This window comes from Phoenix dactylifera, unplaced genomic scaffold, assembly GCF_009389715.1.
Source record: "Phoenix dactylifera cultivar Barhee BC4 unplaced genomic scaffold, palm_55x_up_171113_PBpolish2nd_filt_p 000299F, whole genome shotgun sequence".
NCBI classification, from domain to species: domain Eukaryota; kingdom Viridiplantae; phylum Streptophyta; class Magnoliopsida; order Arecales; family Arecaceae; genus Phoenix; species Phoenix dactylifera.
Genome location: NW_024067776.1, coordinates 455,675 through 481,637, shown reverse-complemented (window position 1 = coordinate 481,637; position 25,963 = coordinate 455,675). Strand labels below are relative to the sequence as shown.

Below are 25,963 nucleotides of genomic sequence, written 5' to 3'. Positions count from 1 at the left end.
CCATGGCCGTATGATAAAAAGCAGAGCCAGAAAGTTCCATCTATCGAGTTGCCACTGTTTGCCCGCTTTGTGAATGCCGGCTGGTGGTATATATGGTCTGTGGTTGTTTGAGCCAAAAATTGGAACTCTCTCTCTCGTCAACTGCCGTGTCACGGCGGCGGCCGAGTCTCGAGCGGGTTCATGGTTGAGCAAGATTTGCGCAGGGGCAATGCTGCAACGCCCGTGGCCTTTGGGAAGAAAGGCATGGGGGTTGTCCCATCGTGTCCAATTGTTTAAACTGGTAATTGGCGAGTTGGGACGTCAAAGTCGGCCTACCGTTTTCACCGGTCGCACCACAGGTGCAGTCATGGTGCATTGCGGCCACAAGCCATTCTAATGGTAGAAGTTCTTGTAATGTTAGACAATTCCTAAGAGCCCGTCTGGTTGGAGATAATCTAACATAAAAAAAATAAATCTCATATCAGATTATTTTATTTGATAGAAAAATAGATAAGAGAGATGATAAAATAAATAACAGCTTCTATATCTATTTTGTTTTGAGAGAGAAGATAAAATAATTCCTACCAGAAAGATAGTATTTGTTCTCCGCACTGAATTATCATGTATCGATAATTTGAAAGAATCATTTCTCGATAAAAATGCCCTCATTTATATTATAGTAATGTTATATTAATATAATTAATATTAAATATATTTACATATATTAATTAATATTAATTTATTTAGCCATTGCTAATATCTTTGACGAGAACATTTGATCAGCTGCAGATCAGCTGCACCACCTTTTTTCAAATCTCAAAGTATATCTTAATAGTGCAAATGCTTGAATAAATGTCATGAATCATCACAGATGAGATCTTCAACAAGACTCCTAAGAAGGTCGAGAACAATGCTATATAGTGTAGAACAAACGTTTTCCATTACAATCCAATGACATTGTCATTACGGGCCATGATGGGTCTATCCCATCCAACCAGTATAATTTACAAATCATTAATACAAGTCCCAACCAAGGCCACCAAAGAAGTACACCGTTCAATACCAATATGTTTTTGTAAGGTTCTGATCGCAAGCGAAACCGTGGCCTCTTCTTTTCTTAGGAATTCACTAGTTTGCAAGGTCCATGACAATTAATGATGCAAACCAACTAGTGCACAGAGATTTACCTGGCAGCTTCGGCTTCTTCTTTCGTAAGTTCACTATTTATTTAGTCTCTGATTGCCAAGAAAAGTATGAAAATACTACTGATGGTTCAGTGTTACAGACATGACTGGCCAATTGACCATCGAGAACAGTAATAACATTGATAACGGTTACTTCATGTTAGCAATTGTCAGACACACTGGAAGACCTCATTTCAGTACCGTACTCCACAGAAATATGAGAGCGCAGTCAGGAAAGTAGCCTGTTTGTTGAAATTTGTTCTCGCCATAACCCACCAAGAAGCCTTCCCCATATATTTGGGTCAAGCTTTGGGAATCCCCATCATTCAATCCTCTTGTGGGCGGGCCAAAAGCTGGAATTTACAACTTGCTTCTACAATTGAAGAACCATATACTTCCCAAGGGCCAAAAACAAAAACATATCCACACAAATGGCATCATATTTAAATAAGACTGAGGCCCCCCATTTTCTGGACGCTGTATTGCTTATCTACTTGTATTTGCTATCCTCCATAAACACTCCTTCCTCAATGGAGAATCTGCGAAAATTGCTTTGACAAAGTTCTCTATCTGCATAAAGAAACATGGGGTTTAAGGCTGGCAAAATTTTCAATCAAGAAAGATTTGAATGTCTTATCTTTCCAACTTTGAAATAATGAACTTCCAACTGCAAAAATAAAAAGAATATTCTCATAGGCAAGTTAAAAATAATCTAAGTGATTTGTATTAAACGACTAAATCAGTTGTACCTACAGTGTTTTCCTTGGCAAATGAAATCCATTCATTCAGAACTAGGCAGCTTAAAAAGAAGAAATGGAAAAATCATTATCTCAAGAAAGAAATTTGTGACAGACAACTTTGTAGCCAAGTTCTTTTTTGGGCCAAAATGATAACAAGAGAATATTATTAATGTCACCAAAGAGTCAAACCATACAGTTTGAAGATGCTATGTCACAAAGCTCAGATGGGACTTCCTCGATCCATGCTTCATAATCATCCAAAGATTAGGCATACTTGGCTAACAAATGAGCCACCTCATTACCAAAGCGAGCAATGTAGGAGAACAAAACTACACCAACATATTTAGCAAGAGAGAGAATCTTCAAAAAGAACTCCAATCTCATAATTACAAGTATTTCTTTTGTGAAATCCATGTATAATACCGAAGGCATCTCCTTTTCTCTCAAAACCATGGAAACCAATATATAGCCCAACTACAATTATTCCCTCACTGCCAAAGCTTCAATTTTTTTTTTGCTTTTGAAATATTTCTGTGTTTCTTAGCAATAGCACCCTCATTTCTAAAAATTATACCAACTCCACCACAGCCACAATATCATTTCTAAATTTTGATACCAAAGCTTCAAAAACTCAGTTTTGGTTTCCATTTCAGTTGGGCCTTTGGAATTTCAATTTCAGCAATTTTGCTCCAACTTTCAGAGTTTTGGCCAACAAAATCAGGAAAAAAATTCAAAAAACATTAAAAGGATAGAAGAAAAATAAAAAGAAGCCAAGCAAGTTATCGAACAACATTTTATAGTATTTTGTTACATGAATTCTTTCTTTATGTAGTTTCAGTAGTTCAATGCTGAAGCCAATACCGCATATAGGTGAAAATCATAAATTGTACTGATGTATTATACTGTGAACATGTATATTACCTACATATCAAAATCCAACTATGTAGCCATCTCGAAGTTTCTGATGTTTACCATATAGTCTTTTTCTTCATTCTGGAGCAAACTCATGCAGATCTTGAATTTGTCATTTCTATATATCTTCTTGTAATAGATATTTTATCATCTTGTAATCTTTATCTAAGAGACATGTATATGCTAATAAGGGAGCGTAGCACTTTTAGAGTGGATCTCAAGAAAAAATGTAGTATCTAAAAAAAATTAAATTAAACTATTTTAAGTGTTGAATAACTCATGGGCATTCAAAATCTTGATATAAGCCCTAACATCTAGCAAGATGGACAACTAAGGAAGCTCAACAAACCCTACCATTTTAGCTAAGACAGCAATGATACCTGCCATTACTTCTATCATCTTAACATAAGTTTGACAAAATTTAGTAGAAGTCTTTGATTTATTTACATTCGCAATGTATACCTTAAGGTACATTAAAATGTCAACTTACTAAAATAGTTCCAAATACATTTACATAAGTAGTTGAGTCAAAGAATCTTGATTTTTTTTTTTGGCTAAGTTTGTCACCTGCATGATCAGCTAGGCTCCAAGCAACTGCATGGGTGATAGGCTAGTCTATTGACTGGGTTTGCCTAAACTATGTGACAACTATCAGGTCAAGTTTGTTAGCATTTATAGGATGGTGAAGAAGCTCCTATTGATAAGATATAGACCCACCCTTTAGCAACTGTGCAAAACCAATAGCACATTCGTTTTGAATAAACATGAGAACTCCTTTCTCAGAAACCAGATTGAATTTTGTTATATTTTCAAGAATTCCTACAAGGACTTCACACCTGCAGTGCAGTCATTATTTTAACAAGAGACAACTTACCCTAGCAAGCATTCTACTTTTAATGATCCTTGTAGCAAATCATCCTAGACTAACAAAGAGTCTAAATATCAAAGAGGATTACAAAAATGAAATAGCATTATAAACCATCTTCTGCTCCTCCTTATTGCATGACTTTATTCTATTTACAACAAATATTGCTAGTGTTAAGTTCAACTGCAATAAGAATCCTGATTAATTCTCTTAACTATAGAAGTTGGGCTCTACAACCTCTTTAATACTGTTGAAAAAAAGGTACGTGAAAGCTGAGGGGACCAAAAGGTCTTTCCTTCCAAGCTTAGCTACACATGGACAATTGCCACCTCACCAAACATCTCCATCCCATTTCAATGACCTTAAGATCTATTATACAAAAATGATAGGGAGATAGTTGAAGATAATATGTAACAGAACTAGAGCTGGTTGGATGAAGTGGAAAGATGCATCTGGAATATCATGTAATAGGTGCATATCCTGGAGACATAAAAGAAAATTTTATAGAACAACAGTAAAATAGAGTGCTAGACAATGAAGAAAGTACATGAAAATAGGTTGAGCGTAGCAGAAATAAGAATGTTAAGATACATGTGTAATGAAACTAAAAAGTTAAAATAAGAAACAAATATATTAAAGGAGCTACAGGAGTTGCACAAATTGAGGACATAGTAAAGGAAAATCTGTTGAAATGGTATGGACATGTACAATGAAGATTTGAGGAGGCTCCCGTAAGGAGAGGTATTTTGTTTCGTGTTGCAGGTGGTAAGAAAAGGAAGGGAAGACCAAGGAAGACCTGAAGTGACATGGATAAAGGTTGTCACAGGATATGGAGAAACTTGGAAAAACATCACAGAGCCACCTAAATAGGAATACTTAGAAAATGAGGATTTATAAAGCCGATTCCGAAAAGTTGAGCACAAGCTAGATGGTTATGTTTATGTTTATGTAAGATGCACACCCATATCCTAAAATAGATGGATACTAATGTACTTACATAATCCATAAATCTCTACAAAAAGAAAAGAGATGGCTGGTTGCCGGGCAGCAAGACTCATGTTTTACTAATGCTTTGTGACATCAGCCTCCAAAAGTTTTCCCAATACCTATCAAAATTAGAGTAAATTGGTGTTTACAGTAATCATGTACTGCAAAAGACACTTGTACCCTTTTTTTTAAAAATTTAGATCACTTGTGCTATAATTTCGGAAAGTAGGTTATGTTTATAGCATGTCTCCAAGTGAAAGTGGAATTCCCCCTATGTTGTTTCTTTTCCATTCACTCAGATCTCTTCCATTTCATCTATTTTTTTTGGATCTTCCCATTCTTCTGAACTAACGGAAAGGTCACAAATCTCTATATTTCAAGCTATCACTAAGAGTTGCTTGGGAGAAGATGAATAACTGTCATTACAAGCTTTAGATATAGAAGGGCTCTAAAAGGAAAATACACAATTATGTTTTCTTTGAGAGGAACAAGAATGCAATTATGTTGTCAAACAAATATCAACATAGATCTGCTAACAAAACTAAACATACCTCTGATGACATGAAGCCACAGGCAAGCAGTTCTCCACTTTCCCATGATCTTATGATGGATTTCAGAGGCATATCATACAAGTCTAGCAGGATAAATTGCACCAATAAATTCATGTCAGAATTTTATAATGAATATAGACGTAAATATACAAAAGCATATACACACATATACACATACATCTACGTATGTTTGCATGTATCTATGATCTATGTATAAAGTCTAGGAGAAAAGAAAGGACATACCTGCTAGCTTGCGGAATTTGCATAAAGAAGGTATCATGTCATCTAATTTAACCCATATAGTGTCATTCAAGACTTTCTCCTTTTCATCCATATTAGCAATAAGGGACTCCAACAATGAGGATAAATTCTCTAATGCCATGTGGATCAGTCGTTGTAGCTGAAATGATAAGAGCATATTACCTATCTTCTGCAGTAATTTGAAGCCTATAAAAAGAATCTGGATAAGGGATTTTGGGAGAACCTGCAAAGTCTCTTCAGCTGCCATATCATCTAAAAGTAGCATATCTTTAGTAATTCTACAAAAGGTAGAATCCAAGATTGTGCACATACTTTTCTTGTATGTTGATGCCAGCATAAGTGGCTCCCACATAATATGTACTTTCTCTAGAATGAAGACAACCTGAACATGATCCATGCATCTTTAGACCACAACATGTAAAGGTATTAATCACATACTGACTATTTGTTTTCAAATGGTAACAACGTGAAAGGGTAAGAAAACATTCTCATAATCAGAATGATCAAATCTGATACACAAATTTATGGTGGCAATCTAATCCCAGCATACTTAACCCAAATCATGTGATCCCTTGTCCTTCCTATTGATATATTGAATTATAAATAAATATACATATAAACATATGTTCATGTGTAATATATATATATATATATATAGAGAGAGAGAGAGAGAGAGAGAGAGAGGGAGGAAGGAGTGGAGAGAGGGCGATGCTTACACATGAAATGCTAAATCTTTAGTAAAATGTTAAAAATAGAGATCCATATTGTTGATCACGATCTATACCACTATAAGTACCAATAAACAAAAAATCATTTTTTTAGTGGACCCCTACCATGCATCAAGTAAGTGCAAAAGGTCAAGACCTCCAATGTCTAAAAGTCATATCTTCATATGAAACAAGGATAGATTACCTTTTACAAGGATTTATGCTCTAGTAAGCCTGACTAGTTCAGTCTTTAGAATGTCCACTTAATTTACTCTTGAAGCCACAGCAAGAAGAAGGTTGATGTCAACAATTCAATCTACAATGTAAATAGAGATGGATTGCAAGTTGACAAGACTGAACCAAAACTGTCCATAGTGACAGCTCTGCAGTTGAGAAGGGGATGTGCAGAATTCTGGCTCACCTCTGTGCACATACCATCTGATGCTGATAATTCTAGCAGGTGCACTTGTAACAAGCCATCAAGTCCCTCTTGGAGGGATCTGATATTGATAGATAATGTAGAGACAACTTTAAAAGTAGTACTGCATTAACTACCCAAACATTTTGGATGCCAGGTTCATCCAACAAATAAAATTCCAATTGTAAGAAAACCACATTTCTATGGAATACCAAAGAGCAAGAAACTGAGATAAATTTTATTTCAACATAATATGGGAAAATGCAAACTAGAACAGATTGCTTTCTATTATTACTTTTGTGAATTAAGACAGTTATGAAACACAAAATTGAAAGCTTCACAACCCAAAGAGCAAGCATGTTTGACCACATTCAAGAAATATAACTACAATTTTACTAAATCTAATCATTTGACCATCTTAATACATTAAGAATATGAAAAGTCTTATTAGTGTATGGTCCAAGATAGCTAAAATACCTGCTCTATGCTAAACTTTGCTGACCCATATTGTTGAGATTGGTGGGTATTCTGAAACCCATTAGCCCCATCTATAGCCTGAAAACCAAAAAAAATCAAATGGAAATGATAAACGTCTAACAAGAATTGAGCAATGCAATCATTAGATGAAAATGATTCTAATAAACTACAAAGGTGTACCTCCTTCAAACTACTAAAAACTAGTTGCACTTGCTTTTGCAGTATGTCCTCTGCCAACTGGTAAAAACTTGGTGCCAGATCAACAAATACTGCCTGATTCTTCAAGCCACTTGGAAAATCTGCACGATACTGAACGGAGCGAAATTCATCTCGTATAAGCTAGTCAATTGAATAAAATCTAGGCTGGAGTAGTTTCATAAGCACAGTAAAAGATAGTTAAGTACATAGAAAGGTAACATCTAGTGCAAGGTTTATCACGTGAATCACGTCAAACCAAGGTTCATCGTACCAGTACCGGACCCCGTACCGGTGCCACACTAGCATAGTGTCGGTACGATATGGTACGAAATTTTTCTGACGTACTGAGGGTCGGTACGCCATCCATACCGGTACCAGTACCGAACCGGTACGGTACGCCTAGTATCGTACTGTATAGTACAGCATACCATGCGTCAAACACATTGTAAGGTACTAAAGTGTAAATAATCATCACTTCAGGAATGCAAGCATATATTATACATCTTCATATGCTTTAATGGTTTAAAAGAATAAGCCACAAAATGCGCAAATTTTAGGGACTTATTAGAAGTGCTACAAACTGAAAGAAGATAATGAGCCTCAGGAACTGCTTCCAGCTCCATAAGCCAATGAACAAAAATCTGAATGCAACCCTTAACTTATACCTAAACAACTTATACATATAGTAATTTATAATAGAAAACAGAAGCTGTTGAGAGTCTTCAACAAACCACAAGTTGAATGCTAGCATATAAGATATATGCTACCACTTGAAAAACCATTTCCTTGGTTATAAACTTCAGTGTGCTACCACTCGGAAAACCATTTCCTTGGTTATAAACTTCAGTTTTTCAGGAACCACACTATGTGAATATTTTCAGATTAATTTTGACCAACTTAAGCTGTCATACTATGTCTTCACATTGCTTGTCAAACAGTCAAATAAAAAACAAAAAACTAGACACGAAGGATATATTGATAGATTATATGTATATGTATGATTAGTGCGGACTGCAAGTCGATACATACCTCAAAGGCAAGTCCAAGAATCTCTTGAGACAGATAGTTACAGTCATTGTAGATGACTATAGGCACTTGGCTGATACTATCCAATTGCTTCTCAAGCTTCATACACAGAAGTAGAAAGGATAAGTTCAATTGCCATAGTGGTGATACATATGTTATGTACACATAAAACATCAAGAACCACCAGTGCAAGATCTATTGCACTAGAGGAATAATCCTGAAACCTTTATGTTTTAATTCACTTAATATTGGCAAGCATATAAATTCTTTTTGATATATTCAAATTCTTTTTAATATATACAAATTCTCTTTAATATAACAAAACTTAGATTATGTATATCAAGTAGCAGTTGTCAGATGAATCAGTATAATCATAATGCAGTAAAATCAACAACAAGAATTAATTTTTTCTTGTGCTGAATCAGATATATGGGATTAGAATTGCAAGCATGAATTCTCATTCAAAGTGGTCTTAAAGATTGAGAAGGGATAAGTGACCAAAGAAAACAGGGTGAATTAGTCTGTAGATCTGTAGCTGAATCTATATCCTTGACAACATTAATGAAACAAAGTCTAATACGATGGCAATTCTGGGTAAGCAAAACACTAAATTGATGCCATTGCAAATAACCTACTGGAAAGATAAAACTACCAAGTACAAAAAAATTCAAATTCATGTAAACTTAAATATCTACAAGCAGTCAGGAAGTTCAGATTGTAGAGTTCTTTTATATGCAATAGGTGACAAAGTGCAAACCTTGATTGGCACAATAGCTTTGTATAGAAGCAAAGCATCCCTTGCGGCATGATAAAGCTCCTTTGCAACTCTTGTGGATGACAAACAAGCATCCTGCACTGATCGTTCACAATTAAAAATTATGCACATCAAAATATTGTTGGTTGATCAAAAGATCAAAGAACAAAATTCGAATTACATTCAACATAATAACAGCGACGACGACAGGTATAGAGGAGGAATATACGGCCACTGAATCAATTAGGTTGTTCTTATGATGAATATAACTAGTGTAAACGACAGCAAAGATAGAAGCAAAGATCTGATTTCCTTCTATATAAACGAAAGCAGATTTAAGTTCATGCCAACAAGTTCCTTTGAAGTTTTTAATGCCTCAGTGATCTTGAAATAGGAAACAAATTGACTCTTGTTTTATGTGGTACAGTGGGAGGTGAACCTAAAGTGAAGTTCTAAGGAGAATAGAGAACTATCTGCGTTGACCAGGAGATAAAGTAGAGGATGAAGCTCATCATGATCGGGGAGGTCCTGGTTGATGTGTCTACTTGCTGACCAATCAGCTGGCTGATTGGCATCATGCATAGTAGGAGTTACGTGGAAAGCCTAGAGTGGTCTCCTAATGTGATGAATATCTTTTAGAAGTGGATTGTGAGATGCTGTGGCCTCTGAATAGTTCTCGATCCAAGTAAACAGTCAATAAGTCCCCTTCCATGAAATCCTTGTCAGCCCAAGGCCATAGACTGCAGCAACATGTCCCTCCTTGCTGCTCTCACCTCAGCTGTTGGAACAGATGTAGTGTTGAATCTTCGCAAACCAGCATAGAGTACATGGCTGTTGTTATCTCTAATCATAGATCCAGCACCTGCTTTGCCATCTCTAACAGATCCATCAAAATTAATCTTTGCCATATCAGGGACAAGAGTGGGGCATCCAACATAACTAAAGAGGTTACCCATTGAGATGGCTCTAGGAGCCCAGCATGCCCTAGTGTTTCCCTCATTGGAAACAATAGTAGTAAAATAGAATTAGCATGTCTACAAATTGCTCATGGATATATAAAAGGGGAAAAGAAGACAAGCATATGAACATATGGCAGACTAGCAGTTATCTATCACATTTTATCCAGCACTCCAATCAAATAAATTTGAAATCTGCATAGTCACAAATAATGATTCAAACCTTATAATAGTGGATGGAGATATGGATGATTATGTTCCCAGGAAAAGAAGTGTTAAATAAATACACAAGAAGCACTACTAGAATATTGTGTATCACTACATGATCATGTAATTACAGGAGATTCAATATGAACGTCAGAAAACTATATTTTATCTGCAAAAATATATGGCTATTATGAGGATGCATATCCTTGGGTAACAGCTAAGGAAGATGACAATCTAGAGCTCATGCCGGATATGGTTAAGGAAACTGAGAACTACAGCATAAAAGCAACTTGGCAATATAATGCTCAATCATGAATTAGGACAGACGCCACTTCCTAATCAGGCAACAACGTGTAGGTACAAGTTTCAGTGTTGGAATGCCCAACAACAGGGTGTGGATTTTGAGTATAAGAAACCCCAGCCCCAGTAACCAAGCTACTAAGAATCCTAAACAATAAAGGGAAGGTCCCATTATAACATCCATGACAAACACACCCCCATGATTTCATTGGACTTAATAGAGTTTTCATATTTTAATTCGACATGGATTAAAAGTAATTTGGGCATTTTTATTTGACATTCATTTGTTATTTTTAAGCCTTCCTGTAAGTGGGATTTGTCCAATCCCTCTTACAAGGCTAGGGGTGGCAAATGGGTTGGGTTGGGTCAGATACTAGTCTGGCCAGGTTGGAAACAGGTCGATCAAAATTTTGTCCACCTGGACCTAACCCATTTATTAAATAGGTCAAAAATCCAAAACCAAACCCGACCTCTTTTAAATAGGTAACCCAACCCGATCTGCATAACTCGTTTAATCAACAGGATGGATCATGTTAAATAGGTTTAAATGGATTACACAAGTCTTAAAATGGCTTAAATAGGTATTAAACAAGTCAGTTCATAAGTTACCCTGACCCAACTATTAAACAAGTCATGACTCTAAACCTAAACCTGAAGTCGGCCAACTAATTTACAACCTGGATCTGCTTATCCAAACCCTCTTAAGCTGGGTACAAGTTCATTTGACAATTGCACATTTAAAAACACTGGCTTTTGAAGTGCTGCCAATGTCTTCTTCTTCTTCTTCTAGGAGTCTGATTAGGACAGTGTAGACATGGAAGCTTTTACCGAAAAGGAAGCAAAATATGAATAACTAAGTTTATTTCAAGCATCGGTAAGCATCTACCAGAACTGAAAAAGGCAATAGCAGAAGAAAAAGGTCACATCCAATGCAATGAGATCTGATAAATCACTATTCTCATCATCATCATCATCTTCTTGTTCTTCTTCAATCCAAGACTGTCATCCCAGGAGTCTGATTAGGACATGGAAGCATTGCTAAAAAGGAAGATACATATGAATAACCAAGCTTACCTCAAATGTAGGTAAGCATCTCCCAAAGTTCAAAAAGGACATAGCAGAAGAAAAAAGATCACATCCAATGCAATGAGATCTGATAAATCACTATTCAGAGTACACTATAAAATCCATTTATTGTATGAAACTTGTGACGACACACTCACAACCTATACAGCAAGTAAAGTTTAATAAACCTAGCAGTTCAAAATAATGCAGAAGATAATGAGCTACCATCCATGGTAAAACCTGGCATTCCTTGTTCCATCTATATTTTTTACTCAACATAAGATATAAATATTTGAACAAAATACAACTAAATAGATTTTGAGAAAACTTCCACAAAATATTATGAATCTCAAACTACAAATCTACAATATGATTTCCTGCATGACCCAGAGTTAACAATATAACATAGAAAGTTATGCAAGTTTATGTACAAATCTCAATAACAGCAAAATTCTCAGGGAGCACAGGAAATTCCTAAGCAGGAAATATTTGATCCTAAAGTGATAAGGGCCCATATAGAAGCTAAACAAAAAGAACAATACCTTAAGTGCTTCATGCACTAATTTCATAAGTTGAAAGGTTGCTTTGGATACGATACACCTTTCAGGCTGGAAAAGCAAATCAGCAACATACTTGGAGGGACATTCTACAACACCAGAAGCATGTGTGGAACTTTTTGATGCATTTTCCTGTAACATGAATTACCAATTCATGTTACAGTAATTTACTTAAGAAATAGTCGATGATAAAAACTACATTTGCATACATAGACTCACCGGGGAAAGGAAATAATCAAACTGCAGAAGGCAGTTTCTCGCATTTGCCAAAATCTCATTTCTCTTCCTAGAAGCAAAATGAACTTCAACATTGTAAGCAAAATGACTCAATTTTTCTTCATTTCTATCGGTCGTCGAAATAAACATCATTTCCTTTAAGAAGGTCTCGAATTCAGCAGTACATTTCATAATATTTTCAAAATCCATGATCTTTGAAGCATCATCAGGGACAGCCTGAAACAACCATTCTAACTTTTATTATTTAGCATTCACAATCATATTCAAAGTTGTGAACAGGACATCAACATCATTCCCAAAATAAAAAATCTCTAAAAGTACAATACTGTTTCAATCATGGTATGCCATACTGTACCAAATCAAACGGTACAAAATGTATCGTACCATACCGATTTGGTACCGGTACACGATATGAGGATGTACCGATACTTGGTATGCCAAACCGGCCCCCATACCGAGCGTACTGATATAGTAACAGAATCGCACCGGTATGGAGCCCGGTAACGAGACGGCATACCTTAGCTTCAACAGAAAATGCAACAAAGAATTGATGAAAGATCACACGTTCATTACAAATTACTTCACATGAAAATATTTTTGCTTTCTTGGAATTAACCTAACTCTTCAATAAACGAACAACCAGCATGCCATCAGAAAAATGAACCTTGGAGTAGCATTTGAAGATAATGAGGAATTACATATGTAAAGGATTTACTACAACAAAAAGAAATTTTGGTGTAGCTTATTCCTTCTCACAACAAAATAAAAGGAACAATGTTCAAGGAGAGCCCAGCTGAATGTCTCTGTCAACCCTGAGGAGATGACTAATGTTAAACCCATGAAATTTGATTTCCCCTTTTTTATAGGGCACTATATTTTACACTCCTCTCATGAACAGGGGAAACAAGTAGGGCTTATGTGCACGCACCTATGTTACCCGGACACTCCATTTTTATGGTTTCCAGGAGTTTTGACACTTTGTACATTTCAATATAAAATGACACAACACCTGTTGGACACTCAACTTTGAAGTGTCTTGTTGATATCAGCTGCCATTTGGCACTTTTTTGCAGTGTAATGCAGAGGACTCTTAGATTTGAATGTTAGATATTTTAAATCGTTTTCTTATGTTTCCAATAGAAAGTTATCAAGGTTTTGTTGATACTTCAAGAAAAGTGTCCCTATTTTCTTCATATAACTTTATCAAAGTTATGTGAATATGAAGTGTTATTATATTTTAAGTATAAATGTATTATAGCTAATTATTAATTTGAGCATCTCAACACATCTTGAGCAACGTTAAATAAACTTAGAAAATAACTTCAGCAAACTCGCATAAATAACAACATAAAACATGTACATTGTTCTAGCTTAGAGGGCTAAGGGGGCACCTAGACTTACCGCAGTGCCTAGGTGGCCACTTTACCTATGCAGTGCCTAGGTGGCCACTTTACCTATGCAGTGCCTATGTGGTTATTTCCCAGTAGCAAGCCCTGCTTAGGCACTTAGGCCGACCGCATATAGGCCCCTAGGCGAAGATCTATGACACGACTACAAAATGGAACATTAGTTGACGGCAATAAACAGTTAGAAGATGCAGTACATGATAATAACATGCCATTTTACTAATATTAGTCTTTGCCAATTTTAGAACCTCGCAAAGCATCTATGATACTAGTGGCAATTTATGTATGCATCATGCAACTAAAATTATAATCACTGCGAATGTGAAGCTAATGCTGATGTAAATAGCAAAAATGAAAATGTTTGATGAGTTGAATAGTTGAAACACACCTTGGAGAGGAAGTGAGTGATAATGAGGTCTGACATTCTTGACCAAGTCAATCTTCCAAAGCACCGCATCCATGTACCATTCTCAAAGCAAATGAATCGGTATATAAATTTTATTATCTGAATAAGTATTGCATAAGGAGTTGCACCATCTAGGCTCTCCTACAAAACAGGAGGCAAAAACATAAAAAAGAATTTTTCGAATCTGTCCAGCCTTACACTAATAAACAAATTATGTTTAATAGGAGCCATCATAAAACTATTTAAGAAATAAAAACAAGAAGACAGTCCTTGCTGAATTGAATGTGGCATATTTACTGCTTAGAAAAGGAAGTGCTCATAATTTTGTTTCCACAGATTCTTAAGGCACATCATAGTATGACGCATTGAACCATCTAATCAAGGAACACTCATCATTTATGAAATGTGTACCTCAGCTAATAAAGGCTCAATGAAGACAAACACCTCATACCTTCTATGACTGCCTAAGCACACTGATAGTACAGGGAAAAACTGTTAATCTTCTCTCTTCAACTTAAAAGTTATACAGTGTCAATAAGATCAAACTTAACTTGAAAATCCAGTAAGAAGATTAGGGTATCAAAAAATTAAATTATCTTCCTAAGCTAGAGTGCTACACTCAGACACTGTGTTAGATAAATTAACTTGAAGAATAATTAAGGCCACCCTTCCAACAGAGGAAGCAGCACAGCCAATTTAACAGCTGTTGCAGCAAGTTAGAGAAAGATAAGAAGGAAAGAGGCGAAGGGGGTTAATTTAAATATGTTAGGATGTCACATCAAAATAACAAAAAAAATAAAGAACTCCAGCAAAAAACAAATCCCTCTTAGAGGTTAAGATGAGGAGTGATGTGCCAATTTCTTCTTGGACATGTAAGTATTAGATACCTGCATATAAAATTACAAAAAGTCTAATAACAGAGATCATGATGTATACCAGTCTAATGATGTACCCCAGTCTAATGATGTACCCAGAATTTTATATATTGGAAATAGACAAGTTTTTGTTATTGAACCTGTTTTAAACATATTAAAATCAAGGTTGTTAAAGGACAAAAGGTGGTTAAGACCAGCACACCAGCTGATCTTGCATTTCTTTGAAGGTAAACCTCAAAAACACAATAACCATAAGCATCAAGCTGCACCATATATAACAATAAAACAAAGAGAATATAGTACATTTATGTCCTACAAATTGTAAAAATGTAATACATAATTTCTTAGTTTTATTATTCATGGTGCAGCTTTTTTTTTTTTTTAACTTGCAGCTTCCTTTGTAATGGAATATTGACTAAAGACATTGATGAAGCATATACATTTAAATTGTAGCATTAAGAAAATATTATACAGTTAAAATTTGATTGACCGCAGAACTGTTGCACTTACCTGAACTTCAGATGATGAAATCAGGCTAAGAATTGCCTCACTCTTTCCATCAGAATCCTGATTTAGTTGTTCCACAAGAATGTTGATGGATCTCTTACTTGTTGCAGGAACCATGACATATTTGATCATTAAATCTGCCATTTTTGCCAGTCCATAATCTAGAACATCAACTACCTGCATATGATGCACAAAGGAGACAGTAGGAAAAGGAAAAATAGATAATATTGAGTTTATTAGCAAACCAGCTTAAAAGATGGTATCTTATAAGCTACAGCTTAGGAAAATAACATGTTAATGGGCCACCTGGACCAACTCGACATCAATTATCAGCCAAATTTGTGAAGGACATGAGTTTATCCATAAGAATTTTCAATAAAATAATTTCCAGTAGCAACAAGTGCAATGACACTCAAAAATTTCAAACAGGAATAAGAACAAAAGATAAGTGCAAAGCATTAAACCAACCTTCTACTTATGCTAGTTTACTCTCATAGTTTCTGTTACTTCATTACCGAGTTGTGTGGTTTCAACTGCAGACAATGGCACTAAAGATGTGTTCTTTAATCTGTGTGCTCTGAGACATCATAATAGGGGTGAGAAGAACATCAAAAAGCCAAGCTTTTGTAGCCACAAGGTCAATGCTGAAGACAACTGGGACCAATAAGGAAAGGTTTTAAGCACAGGATTTTATTTCCTCAGAACCTGGAGATGATTGGTAAAGTCTTGTCCAGAAAAAATGAAAAGAACATGTTCAGGGATGTTTGGACCTCTTCAGTATGAATTCCCATTTTTGAGTATTGTTATTGATTGCAAAATGTATTCCAAATGGTGCTACATCTGCAATCTTTGACAAAGCAGTGGCTTTAACTTTGTAACTATCTCATTCCTACTTTATTTCTTGCTGAGCCAGTGCTTGAAGTAGTAATGGATAATAAATATGCTATCAATTATCAAAGGCACCATCACCAAACTATTATCAACACAACTAGACTTTCCCTGCTAGCAAAATATTACCATAAGAAGTCATCTCTTTTCTTTGATCAAAATCTGGCTGATACTGCAGTCATAAGTCAATCATTACAAACAAACCAAAGGTATTTTTTAAAGTTACATTTAATATAAAGTTTTTTAAGCTTGCCTTAACCTTGGAAAGCAAAGTAAGAAAGATGTAATCAATTGGCTCAAGATTTGTAGAAACATGATATTCTTGACCTAAAAAAGTTATTTCTCTAGCAAAGAAAGGTTTAGGTTTTCTTTCCATTTGTCAGTACAAAAATTATTTACTGATGTTTCAACCATAAAAAGCAACAAGCCTCCAACACAACTCACTCTACCATTAACACAATGGCTTCCCTAGGACAGAGCATTAATAGTATCTGCAAAAGAAGAAACTTTAGGATCCTAACAACCATAGCACCAAACCAACTTAGTCCAAAGGGTCTTATCAAGAAAACCTGGAGAAAACAAGAAGCAGCCCTCTAATAGATTTTATTTTTGATCTAAAAGGCACCTAATAATCACCACTCTGATTGGACTCAATTCCTACAAGCTTGAAGAACTAGAAGAAACATTAAAACAACACCAAAAAAGTCTCGAACACTGAATCCTGCAGTCTGCTGTAGCCAATGGTAGCATCAACAATATCACATCGTAAACAGATGACAAGTGTTAGCACGTCTTTTGACCAGAACTATTGCTTTAAAGTTGATAGTGCTCAAACCGGTGTCAACCATAAAAGCCCCTGAAGTATAAACTTTTTAATGCCAATAATGCTTTTCGTTGACTTAAGGTGGTAATTTCCATGTAAGACTCCTCCATGATCTCGAGGTAAGAAGAGTCAATTCCTCTATAATCCCCTTTGAGTATTGTGGCTTTCAGACAATGGTTGTAAAGTGTAAGCACAGCTCCTCATCCAAGGAGATTCATCACTGACCACATGCATGAAAAAAAGAGATAATAGTTGTGGCTTCAAAGGATCAGTTAGAAAAAAAAAAGAAAGAAAAAGAAACTAAAAGTTGCATACATTTCTCCTCTTATTCAAGGATCCTTGAGGTTTGCCGTCATTTAGTGGAGTAGATAAATGCCGTAATTATATGCCAAACAACCAATTATGCATGGCCTTGAAGGTGGGTAATCGGGAGAATGGCATGTGATTTAACTCAGGCTATCATGTAAGCCTATTGTGTTTCAAGATGCGAAATTCCACAAGATTTCAATTTGCATTAGGAACGAACTGTTTTTTAAGATTCAAATTCAGCTCACTGGCCTTCTATCATCAGTCTCTTTCAATCAAAACACATTAAGTTACTATTTCCTGCTCTTCCCATAGTAATCAGTAGCAGTACTCTTAAAAGAAATGCCAATTCATGAGATGTAAAAAGCCGTACATTGTCAATGAAAAGGACATACGGAAAGTCAAATATGAGTTTGCATACAGATAAAAACCAAGATAATGCTATCAAAAGAGTAACCATAGTTGATAAGCCACTAATGCAGAGAAATAGTTATTATTAAAGGGTTGGCTTTTCTCAAGTGGTGAAAAACTGAAAACGTATAGTATTGAGAAAACTAACCTCCATTGCCTCCAATGCCTGATGGAGCTCTACTTCACCCATATCTCCAACAGTGGACCTAGACCTTACTATAACTCTGACATTCTCTAGATCAAATTGGACAGAACTTTCTACAATTTTCGCAAGCACCCCTTGCAGCTATTAAAATAAATAAAAGAAACACTAAATTTTGTGAACTTCTGGGAGACTTAAATGATCAAAACAAGAAATAAGTTAGTAAAATACAAAGCCTAATTATTCCATGGCAATGTACCAATATGACTGAAAAAAAGGAGAGAATTTTGAAGTAAGTGTGATTAACTGGAAGGAATCATGAAATCTTTTATACCTCATCGAAGCACTCCGTCCAATCCTTCCTCAAGAACCCATAAACCGCCGGTTCTTTCTCTCCGCTGACCTCCTCCATCCCAGAAACCAACAGCCCCGCCTTCAAATCCCTCACGGCTACGGAAGCCTCCACCAACCTCCCGGCCCTGAGATCCTCCCTCGAAGACCGCAGCCTCTCCCGCAGCAGGGATACAGTCTGCACCATGGCCAGCGCCTCCCGCCGCTCCTCCAACTCCCGCCGCCTGCTCCGGATCTCCTCGGCGATCTCCCGGATCTCGCGGTCGAGGGGGCGGTCGGAGAGAAGGCGGAGGGCGTCGGAGAGGGTGACAGCGGCGGCATCAGCGCCGGAGGCGGCCTGGGAGCAACGGGAGAAGATGTCGGCGAAGTCTTGGCGGTGAGCGAGGACGTAGTCGCGCACCTTGTCCTTGATGTGGAGCGATCGGATCTGGAGGCGGTCGATGAGGAGGCGGAGGTCGGGAGCGGAGAGAGGAGAGGACTCGTCGAGGTCCTGGACCGAGAGGAGATCCCTCACGTCGATGGAGCCCAAGAGGACGTCCATCTCTTCTTCGATCTTTCTTTCTTGTTACCTCTCTCGCTCGTATTCCGGACTTCTTGGTTGGGGCAATGGGAAAAGGAGCGGGGCGGATGGGGGGTCTCGCCCCGTTGCAAATCGGGCGTCACGGCTCACGAGTCGGTGTTTTAGATTTCGCCTCGATTTTGGGCTTTTAGACGGAGTTATGGCCCCATGGTTTGGGTCAAGAAGAACGAAAGAGTTATGGCCGCATGGTTTGGGTCAAGAGGAACGGAAGATTTGTGCATGCAATACTGTCTTAATTGATCGTCTTGAGGCGGAGAGGCAGAAGGTGGTAGAGCATCTATTTCTGTGCGACATGCGATGGATGCTATGGGATTGCCGGACTATTCAGGTCAAGCACGTTCTTCGAAAGGCGAACTAATTGGAGGGGGACAATGCTGTCTTGATTAGTCGACTTCAGGCGGAGAAGTGGGAGGTGATGGAGCACCCGTTTCTGTGCGACATGCGATGGATGCTACGAAATTATTGGACTGACTATTCAGATCAGGCACGTCCATCGGGAGGCGAACCAAGCTGCTAATTGGGTCGCCTTATTCGCTGCTCAGCATTCAAGAGAGTTTCTATGGACCCCGCAGGCTTTAGTTCCGGCTGATTTTACTAGTATTCTTGTTAGTGATGTAGCTGGTAGTGCTCATGTGAGAGCAGTTTGAGCAGTCGAACCACCCAAAAAAAAAAAGATTTATGCACGCTGCAAGGATGTCAGACTGGGCCGGGTTGAGTTCAGTGCGAGCTTTGCGAAAGCTAAAATCTACGCATGGATCTCTAAAATCTACACATATGTGAGAATTTCTTTGTTTTTCCAATTTATAAAAAAAAAGAGAACTCACCACACAATTGGAGTATTGATGACAAGTAGAAAGAATAGGACACCAATTAAATTTTACATGCGAAATCATGTCCCGGAAAGATTGTGGTCCCGAAAATCATGCGTCCACCCTTTGCTCCAAGATATCTAAGCAATGGTGAGAGATAGAGGGACATTCCAGGCCAAGCATGTTTTCTGTGAAGTTAATAGAGCGGTGGATTGGGTGGCTGCTTATTTAGCCAATCACTCCGGTAGGCTGGATATGGGGAGTTGTCCCCGGCACTCCGAGATATTTTGGTTTTTGATTTTATTAGGTGCATCCGTACTCGTCTGGTATGATTCACCCGCCTTAACAAATAAATAAATAAATAAATAAATACTTTAAACATTGAATTTAAAGATGGTGAACTAGGGTTGGACCTAGTGGCCACATCCTTTGCTTCGCAATCAGAAATTCTAGATTCGGTTCTTAGTAGTGAATCCCTAAGTTTGAATTTACATTATTATAGTATGATAGGTCTCCCTCCGTTTTCCTCAAAAAGAAAAAGAAGAATGCCAGAGCCAGAAAAAGCTCATTCAAATTAATTTTGGAGAACCTCCTAAGCCACAGCTTGGAGATGCAGGTTGGAATGAGGACTTGTATATGTGGGCATCACAGCTGCCCTCTCTCTTTAAGCCAAAAATTAAAAGTATGAATCAAACGGATAATGATTATTCTCAAAGGTACTTTATGAGCTTCTCCAAAGCTAATGAAGCTTGGTCCATATAACAACGATTATTACCAATTAACCTATTAAATAAAAGTTTGTCTTTTAAATCCATTTCATAATTAAATTGTAATTTGAAAGCATATTGGTGGTATGCCTCCATTTTTATGTGCATAACACATACCATAATCCAGCGATTCTATAAAACAATGGTGGGTAGAGAAGTAATGGCTGGTTCATTCACTGTATAAAAAAGGGAAAACCTAATAAAGAGTCTCAAATCATCATCTCTTTTTATGCATGGTCATGTCTAAATCAAATATACCTAACATGCGCACAAAATCAAAATTCCTTTCTCATGCAACAATCGTGGTGCCTTGATGTATAGCTTATTATGTTGAGAAAGACTCTTCTCTCGAGCAAGGGAAGAGAATTTTATGCGAGGTTAAAAAGGATGCCATGCTAATCACAATTAGACGACATTTTTAAAAAATAAACAAAAAAAAGAAGAAAACACATGACTATGTGATTATAAATTCAAGCACTATAAAAACAGAAATTTCCTACAATTACTCTTTTAAAAATCACATCATAGGTTGAAAATGAATTGTACTTTACATAATTTGAATTGAAGTGATTTTAAAACCTAAAAAGACATCTTGCCATGTTCAATCTCTTGATGATCAATCTCCATCCTCTGCAACTCATTTGGTCTAGGTGGGGAGTTTCAAGATTTAATTAGCTCTTGTTTCACATGCTCTGCATGACCAAGTTATTCAATAACCACACGTTTCAAGACTAGCATTCTCTCCATCCAAACATAAAATGGAAGGGCAAGAAAAGAATGAAAAGCTCAGCACACCCAACATGTAAAAAAATATAAAACATATAAATAAATCTATCACATTCTATTAACTCTATTAACTTAATTTTTTGGAACAAGTGTGATTTTAACATGGTATTAGAGCAGAGATCCTATACCTCATCCTACAGAGAGTGGTGTATACTTTGATCCTTGCCATATTGCCCATCTGAAGGCTCTCGTCAATCAAACATCCTCCTTTTTTGAGATAAAAAGAGCCTTTCACCGTTGGGACGAACCATATGGCAGCAATCCAAGCATGCTCTGTTCTCAGCGGTGAAAAAATGCACCGCAACCACTGAGGTGGTAGCCCAGTGGGAGTGTGGCTTTACTTCTAACCAAGTGGTTTCGAGTTCGAAATGCACGGGCGTCGATTAAATTGTGGATACCGGATGATCCCTGCTCGGACGCGGGGTCAGGAAGGACGTATCACTCTGCTGGTAGCCTCGGTGGTGTCAGGTGTGATATACTCACACGTGGTATTCGTGTTAGAGCCCAAAGGGGTAACCGAGCCGGGCCCATTGGTGGGGAGGGTATGAGTAAAACCGGCTGAGGTGCCGAATACACGGTCATTTCTATCCGCATCGAATATTCTCCTGACGGGGTAGGGGCTGCTATGCAGAGGTGGGCTTGTTGCTTTCCCGCCCCCTCCCTCTTTTTCTTAAGCAATACAAAAAAAAAAAAAAAGCACTGCAGATGATCAGAACTTTAGTGAGAGGATGTACATTTGGTTGTCTTCCAAAGTGGGTGCATCAACTATTATCATTATTTTTTTGTTCTTAATAAACATGGGTGCATCAAATATTGCTTCCAAGGCTTGAGCCCGTGCATTGGTGAGAGGGTGTAGATTTGGTCCATTTCGATCAACGGGATGCTTCACAAAAACCAACCCCGCCCAGAGCTTCACTACATTACCGGCACGCTCATGCGGATGAGCTCGCCTCGACACGCAGCGTTGAATTAACACTAATCGAGCGGCGAATAAGTTCCCATGAAAACGCGTGTACGTGGCGTTTCAGGCCACGCATGTTTCAGCATCACTGCTTGTGGGCCCCACGTAAAAGGTGTCAAACGTGGCATCGTCAGCCGCCACTTAGACACTTTCTTTTCCTCGTAGAGAAGCTCAATCTCATCTTCTTCTTTTTTTTTTTTTTTTGTGGTCAAACTCTCGATCTCTTCTTGACCGATTGGCCCCAGCAAAGCAAAGTAGAAAAATATCATCATGAGGGGGCTCAGTCTTGCTGATCGAGCGCTTATGAGAGAGAAGATAGAGCATTCTTTTTTAGTTGACACACATCCGTTGCTGTGAAGGTGTTATGCGGTTCAAATAGGTTCGTCCTACGAAAGATAAGTTAGACTGTTGACTGAATTGCCTTAGCTATATAATATTTATATAAAAATACTATGAGCAGCGTTGAACCCAAAAAAAAAAAAAAATCAAGAAATCGCTTTTAAAACTTGCACGCATCCGCTCCGTTATTGAAATAATAACGCTTTCAAGTTCTTCCTTTGCTTCCATTCGGCCATCGAAGAAGCCGAGAAGGGAGAAGAGAACGCTATATAGTCTGGCTCTTGGTTAATTCGAGCAAGGAGGAAGGAAGAAGAAAAGAGATGGCAGGGGTGGCGTCTTGGAAACCCTTGGCCCTGAAGGCCCCTCCGGCTGTGGCGACGGGGGCCCCGCTACTCCGCCACCACCCATCCATCCACCCCGTCGCCATCGGCGCCCCAGCTTCCCCTTTCCAGAAAGCCCCGATCTTGAGGAGCGCAGCGCGGCTACCACTCGCCGCGGCGCCCTTCCGGCCCCGGGCAGTGGCGGACGACGACGAGCTGGGCAGAGAGGTTGGGGTGGAGGAGGGGGCGGCGGGTGGGGGACTGGCTGTGGCGGAGGAGGAGGAGGAGGGGAAGGTGGAGCCGAGCGAGATCGGAGAACTGAAGCGGAAGCTGATGGAGTTGCTGTACGGGACGGACCGGGGCCTGAACGCGTCGAGCGAGACGCGGGCTGAGATCCTGGAGCTCATCACCCAGCTGGAATCCAAGAACCCTACTCCCGCCCCCACCGAGGCCCTCACCCTCCTTAACGGCAAATGGATTCTTGCGTATGACCGCCGATCCAATTCAACCCTCCCCCTTCTTTTCTTGGATTCTTTTATCGATTCTTAGTATAACAGTTTGAATTGTGGATTGCTCTGTTCTTAATCTGAAGAATTGAATTGAACTGAATCGGTTGTTGCAGGTATACTTCGTTCTCGCCGCTGTTCCCACTGTTGGGGTCGGGGAGGCTGCCGGAGGTGGTGAAGGTGGAGGAGATATCGCAAACGATCGACTCTGAGAATTTTACGGTGCAGAATTCAGTGCAGTTTGCAGGGCCGCTCGCCACCACCTGTGTCACCACCAACGCCAAGTTCGAAGTCCGAAGCCCCAAGCGCGTGCAGGTACTCACTACTTCCACCTGAAACCATTTCTGATCTCTGTTTTTAAGTTTCATGCTTTGCAGCTCATTCCTTGCACTAAATTTTTTTGGCTTATTCCTTTGTTAATTCTTGGTGTTATGTTTTCCAATATAATAACCTTAATCCTAATCAATTAAAGATTTAGGCTTCTTCAGAGGGTGGTCCATTACTCTTTCTCATCCATTTTTTCAGTCAAATACCACATTACGCTATAGCTTGTTTCTGAGGTGATAAAGTGGTTTTCCTTCATACTCGTCTAATTGTTTTTGACATACTTTCCTCATGGATATTAGTGATTCCTATCCATCTGCTCGTAAGAAACCACATACTTTAACTGACGGATCGCTATAACTTTGAAAATAATGATTACTTTGTTGTGTAGATCAAATATTTTCTTGTCTATGGCTCATTTCCCATTGTACAGAGAGACTCGCAGAGTTGAAGAAGATCGACTGGTTTAAAATAGAGTACTCATAGGAGAATTGCTTGTGCAGACAATAGTTGGACCGCTGTCATTAGAAAATTGTGCTCAGATTGTGGTGTGGGCGACCAATTATTGCTGATTTCACGGGGTATATATTCTCTAATTCTATTTAAAATTTTAAACCATCCAGCTTACCAAAAAGCAAAAGAGAGTGTGCTCGGAGAAACTGATAAGAGGTTGTTGATGTGCGTATGTGTGTGAAATAGAGGGGTGGGTGGGGGTCATCCTCCTTGTTTCAAGAATTATTCATCTGAGTAGTTCGACAATCCTAAGTCTCATTGATATTCGCTGTTTAGCATTCATGACTATATTTATAGAAGCAAGTACCATATAAAAGTGAAGATGCCTCTACTTATTTCAGCAGTACATTTTAAAGATTATCTTATAATGTTTTATTTAATCCATTCAAAACAATAAGAGAATACTATAGAAAACATAATAGATGCTGATAGTCCAAAAGATCAGTCAAGATATGCAAGTACAAACATTGAGTATGGTTGTAATTACAAATTACTAGTTCTTGCTCCTACATGATTTCTGATTAAGGTATGTTACGCATTCAGCAAGAGTACTCCTGAGATAATGGATAACTGGTGTTCTTTCCAGATAAAATTTGAGGAAGGCATTATAGGCACTCCACAGATAACAGACTCCATTGTCATACCCGAGAAGGTAGAGTTCCTGGGGCAGAATATTGACCTCTCTCCTTTCAAGGGTGTGATCACTTCAGTCCAGGATGCAGCATCATCGGTGGCTAGGACAATCTCCGAACGACCGCCATGGAAGATCCCAATCAACAACAACAACGCGCAGTCCTGGTTGCTGACAACCTACCTTGACGAGGAGCTTAGAATCTCGAGAGCTGATGGTGGCAGCGTCTTCGTTCTCATCAAGGAAGGTAGCTCGCTCTTGAACTAGAGGCACACCTTCTGTTCATGGTGGATGAACATACTATGTCTTCCTGTGGAATATAACTTTCACAGAATGCTAGTTAATTTATGGGTATCATTTGTAAGCAGCTGTTGGTGCTTTTTATCCCTTGTGTGCGCTTTGTTATCTAAATGTTTTACAACGAGACCTTAAGAATTTCTGGATGAATAAAGGGAAAAAGTTGTAAGCATTTTTGTCTGAATTATTGATCATTTTAAGCATTGCACGCCCTTTTTCTTGAGTAACATATGCCCAGCTTTGTCATTAGTCCGTTCAAGCCCAATATATCACGTATACACATGGATGAACAACCATGAGGTGGCGACACTTCATCAACACACTCCTTTCAGAGTTGGCATTATATATTAGAATCTATATCGAGATTTGATGAAATATGTAATTATAAGAAAAACCATAAGCATCTACAGCAAAACCCAAACCAACACTCAATAAAAGCAAACCATGGCATGTAAAGGGAGTCTTTTGAGGAAATTCAGAGAATAAAAATATTTATAAAAACTAAGAATAATATGGAATATCTAGTCTATAGATACACGCAAGTTGAGGTGTTGGTAAGTAAACAAAAAAACAATTTGCTTCAGTACTATGTTAAAATTCGGTTCTAAATCTTAAATTGTTGGATAGATTCATG

At 38.1% G+C, this 25,963-nt stretch overlaps 2 protein-coding genes across 2 annotated transcripts; one reads left to right on the top strand and one right to left on the bottom strand.

Annotated features, from left to right (window-relative positions):
• Positions 1–869: 869 nt before the first annotated feature.
• Positions 870–19,162, bottom strand: LOC103714077 (centromere/kinetochore protein zw10 homolog). The gene is made up of 14 exons (XM_008801215.4): positions 18,480–19,162; positions 18,152–18,289; positions 15,579–15,752; positions 14,176–14,334; positions 12,364–12,597; positions 12,130–12,276; positions 9,063–9,155; positions 8,309–8,404; positions 7,262–7,390; positions 7,082–7,159; positions 5,703–5,861; positions 5,462–5,618; positions 5,219–5,301; positions 870–1,733 (listed from the first exon to the last, which is right to left on the bottom strand). The coding sequence occupies exons 1-14, from the start codon at positions 19,035–19,037 to the stop codon at positions 1,650–1,652; spliced, it is 2,289 nt and encodes a 762-aa protein (XP_008799437.2). The 5' UTR covers positions 19,038–19,162; the 3' UTR covers positions 870–1,649.
• Positions 19,163–22,902: 3,740 nt separating this feature from the next.
• Positions 22,903–25,513, top strand: LOC103714067 (probable plastid-lipid-associated protein 2, chloroplastic). The gene is made up of 3 exons (XM_039118042.1): positions 22,903–23,543; positions 23,681–23,879; positions 24,988–25,513. The coding sequence occupies exons 1-3, from the start codon at positions 23,059–23,061 to the stop codon at positions 25,297–25,299; spliced, it is 996 nt and encodes a 331-aa protein (XP_038973970.1). The 5' UTR covers positions 22,903–23,058; the 3' UTR covers positions 25,300–25,513.
• Positions 25,514–25,963: the final 450 nt, after the last annotated feature.

Coding starts and splice junctions, on each gene's coding strand:
- LOC103714077 (XM_008801215.4), bottom strand. CDS start 19,037: ATGGACGTCCTCTTGGGCTCCATCGACGTGAGGGATCTCCTCTCGGTC. Junction 8,405..9,062: donor AAGCTATTGTGCCAATCAAG/GTTTGCACTTTG, acceptor CTGTGTATGAAG/CTTGAGAAGCAATTGGATAG. Junction 5,862..7,081: donor CAAAGTTTAGCATAGAGCAG/GTATTTTAGCTA, acceptor GATCATGTTCAG/GTTGTCTTCATTCTAGAGAA.
- LOC103714067 (XM_039118042.1), top strand. CDS start 23,059: ATGGCAGGGGTGGCGTCTTGGAAACCCTTGGCCCTGAAGGCCCCTCCG. Junction 23,544..23,680: donor AACGGCAAATGGATTCTTGC/GTATGACCGCCG, acceptor CGGTTGTTGCAG/GTATACTTCGTTCTCGCCGC. Junction 23,880..24,987: donor GAAGCCCCAAGCGCGTGCAG/GTACTCACTACT, acceptor TGTTCTTTCCAG/ATAAAATTTGAGGAAGGCAT.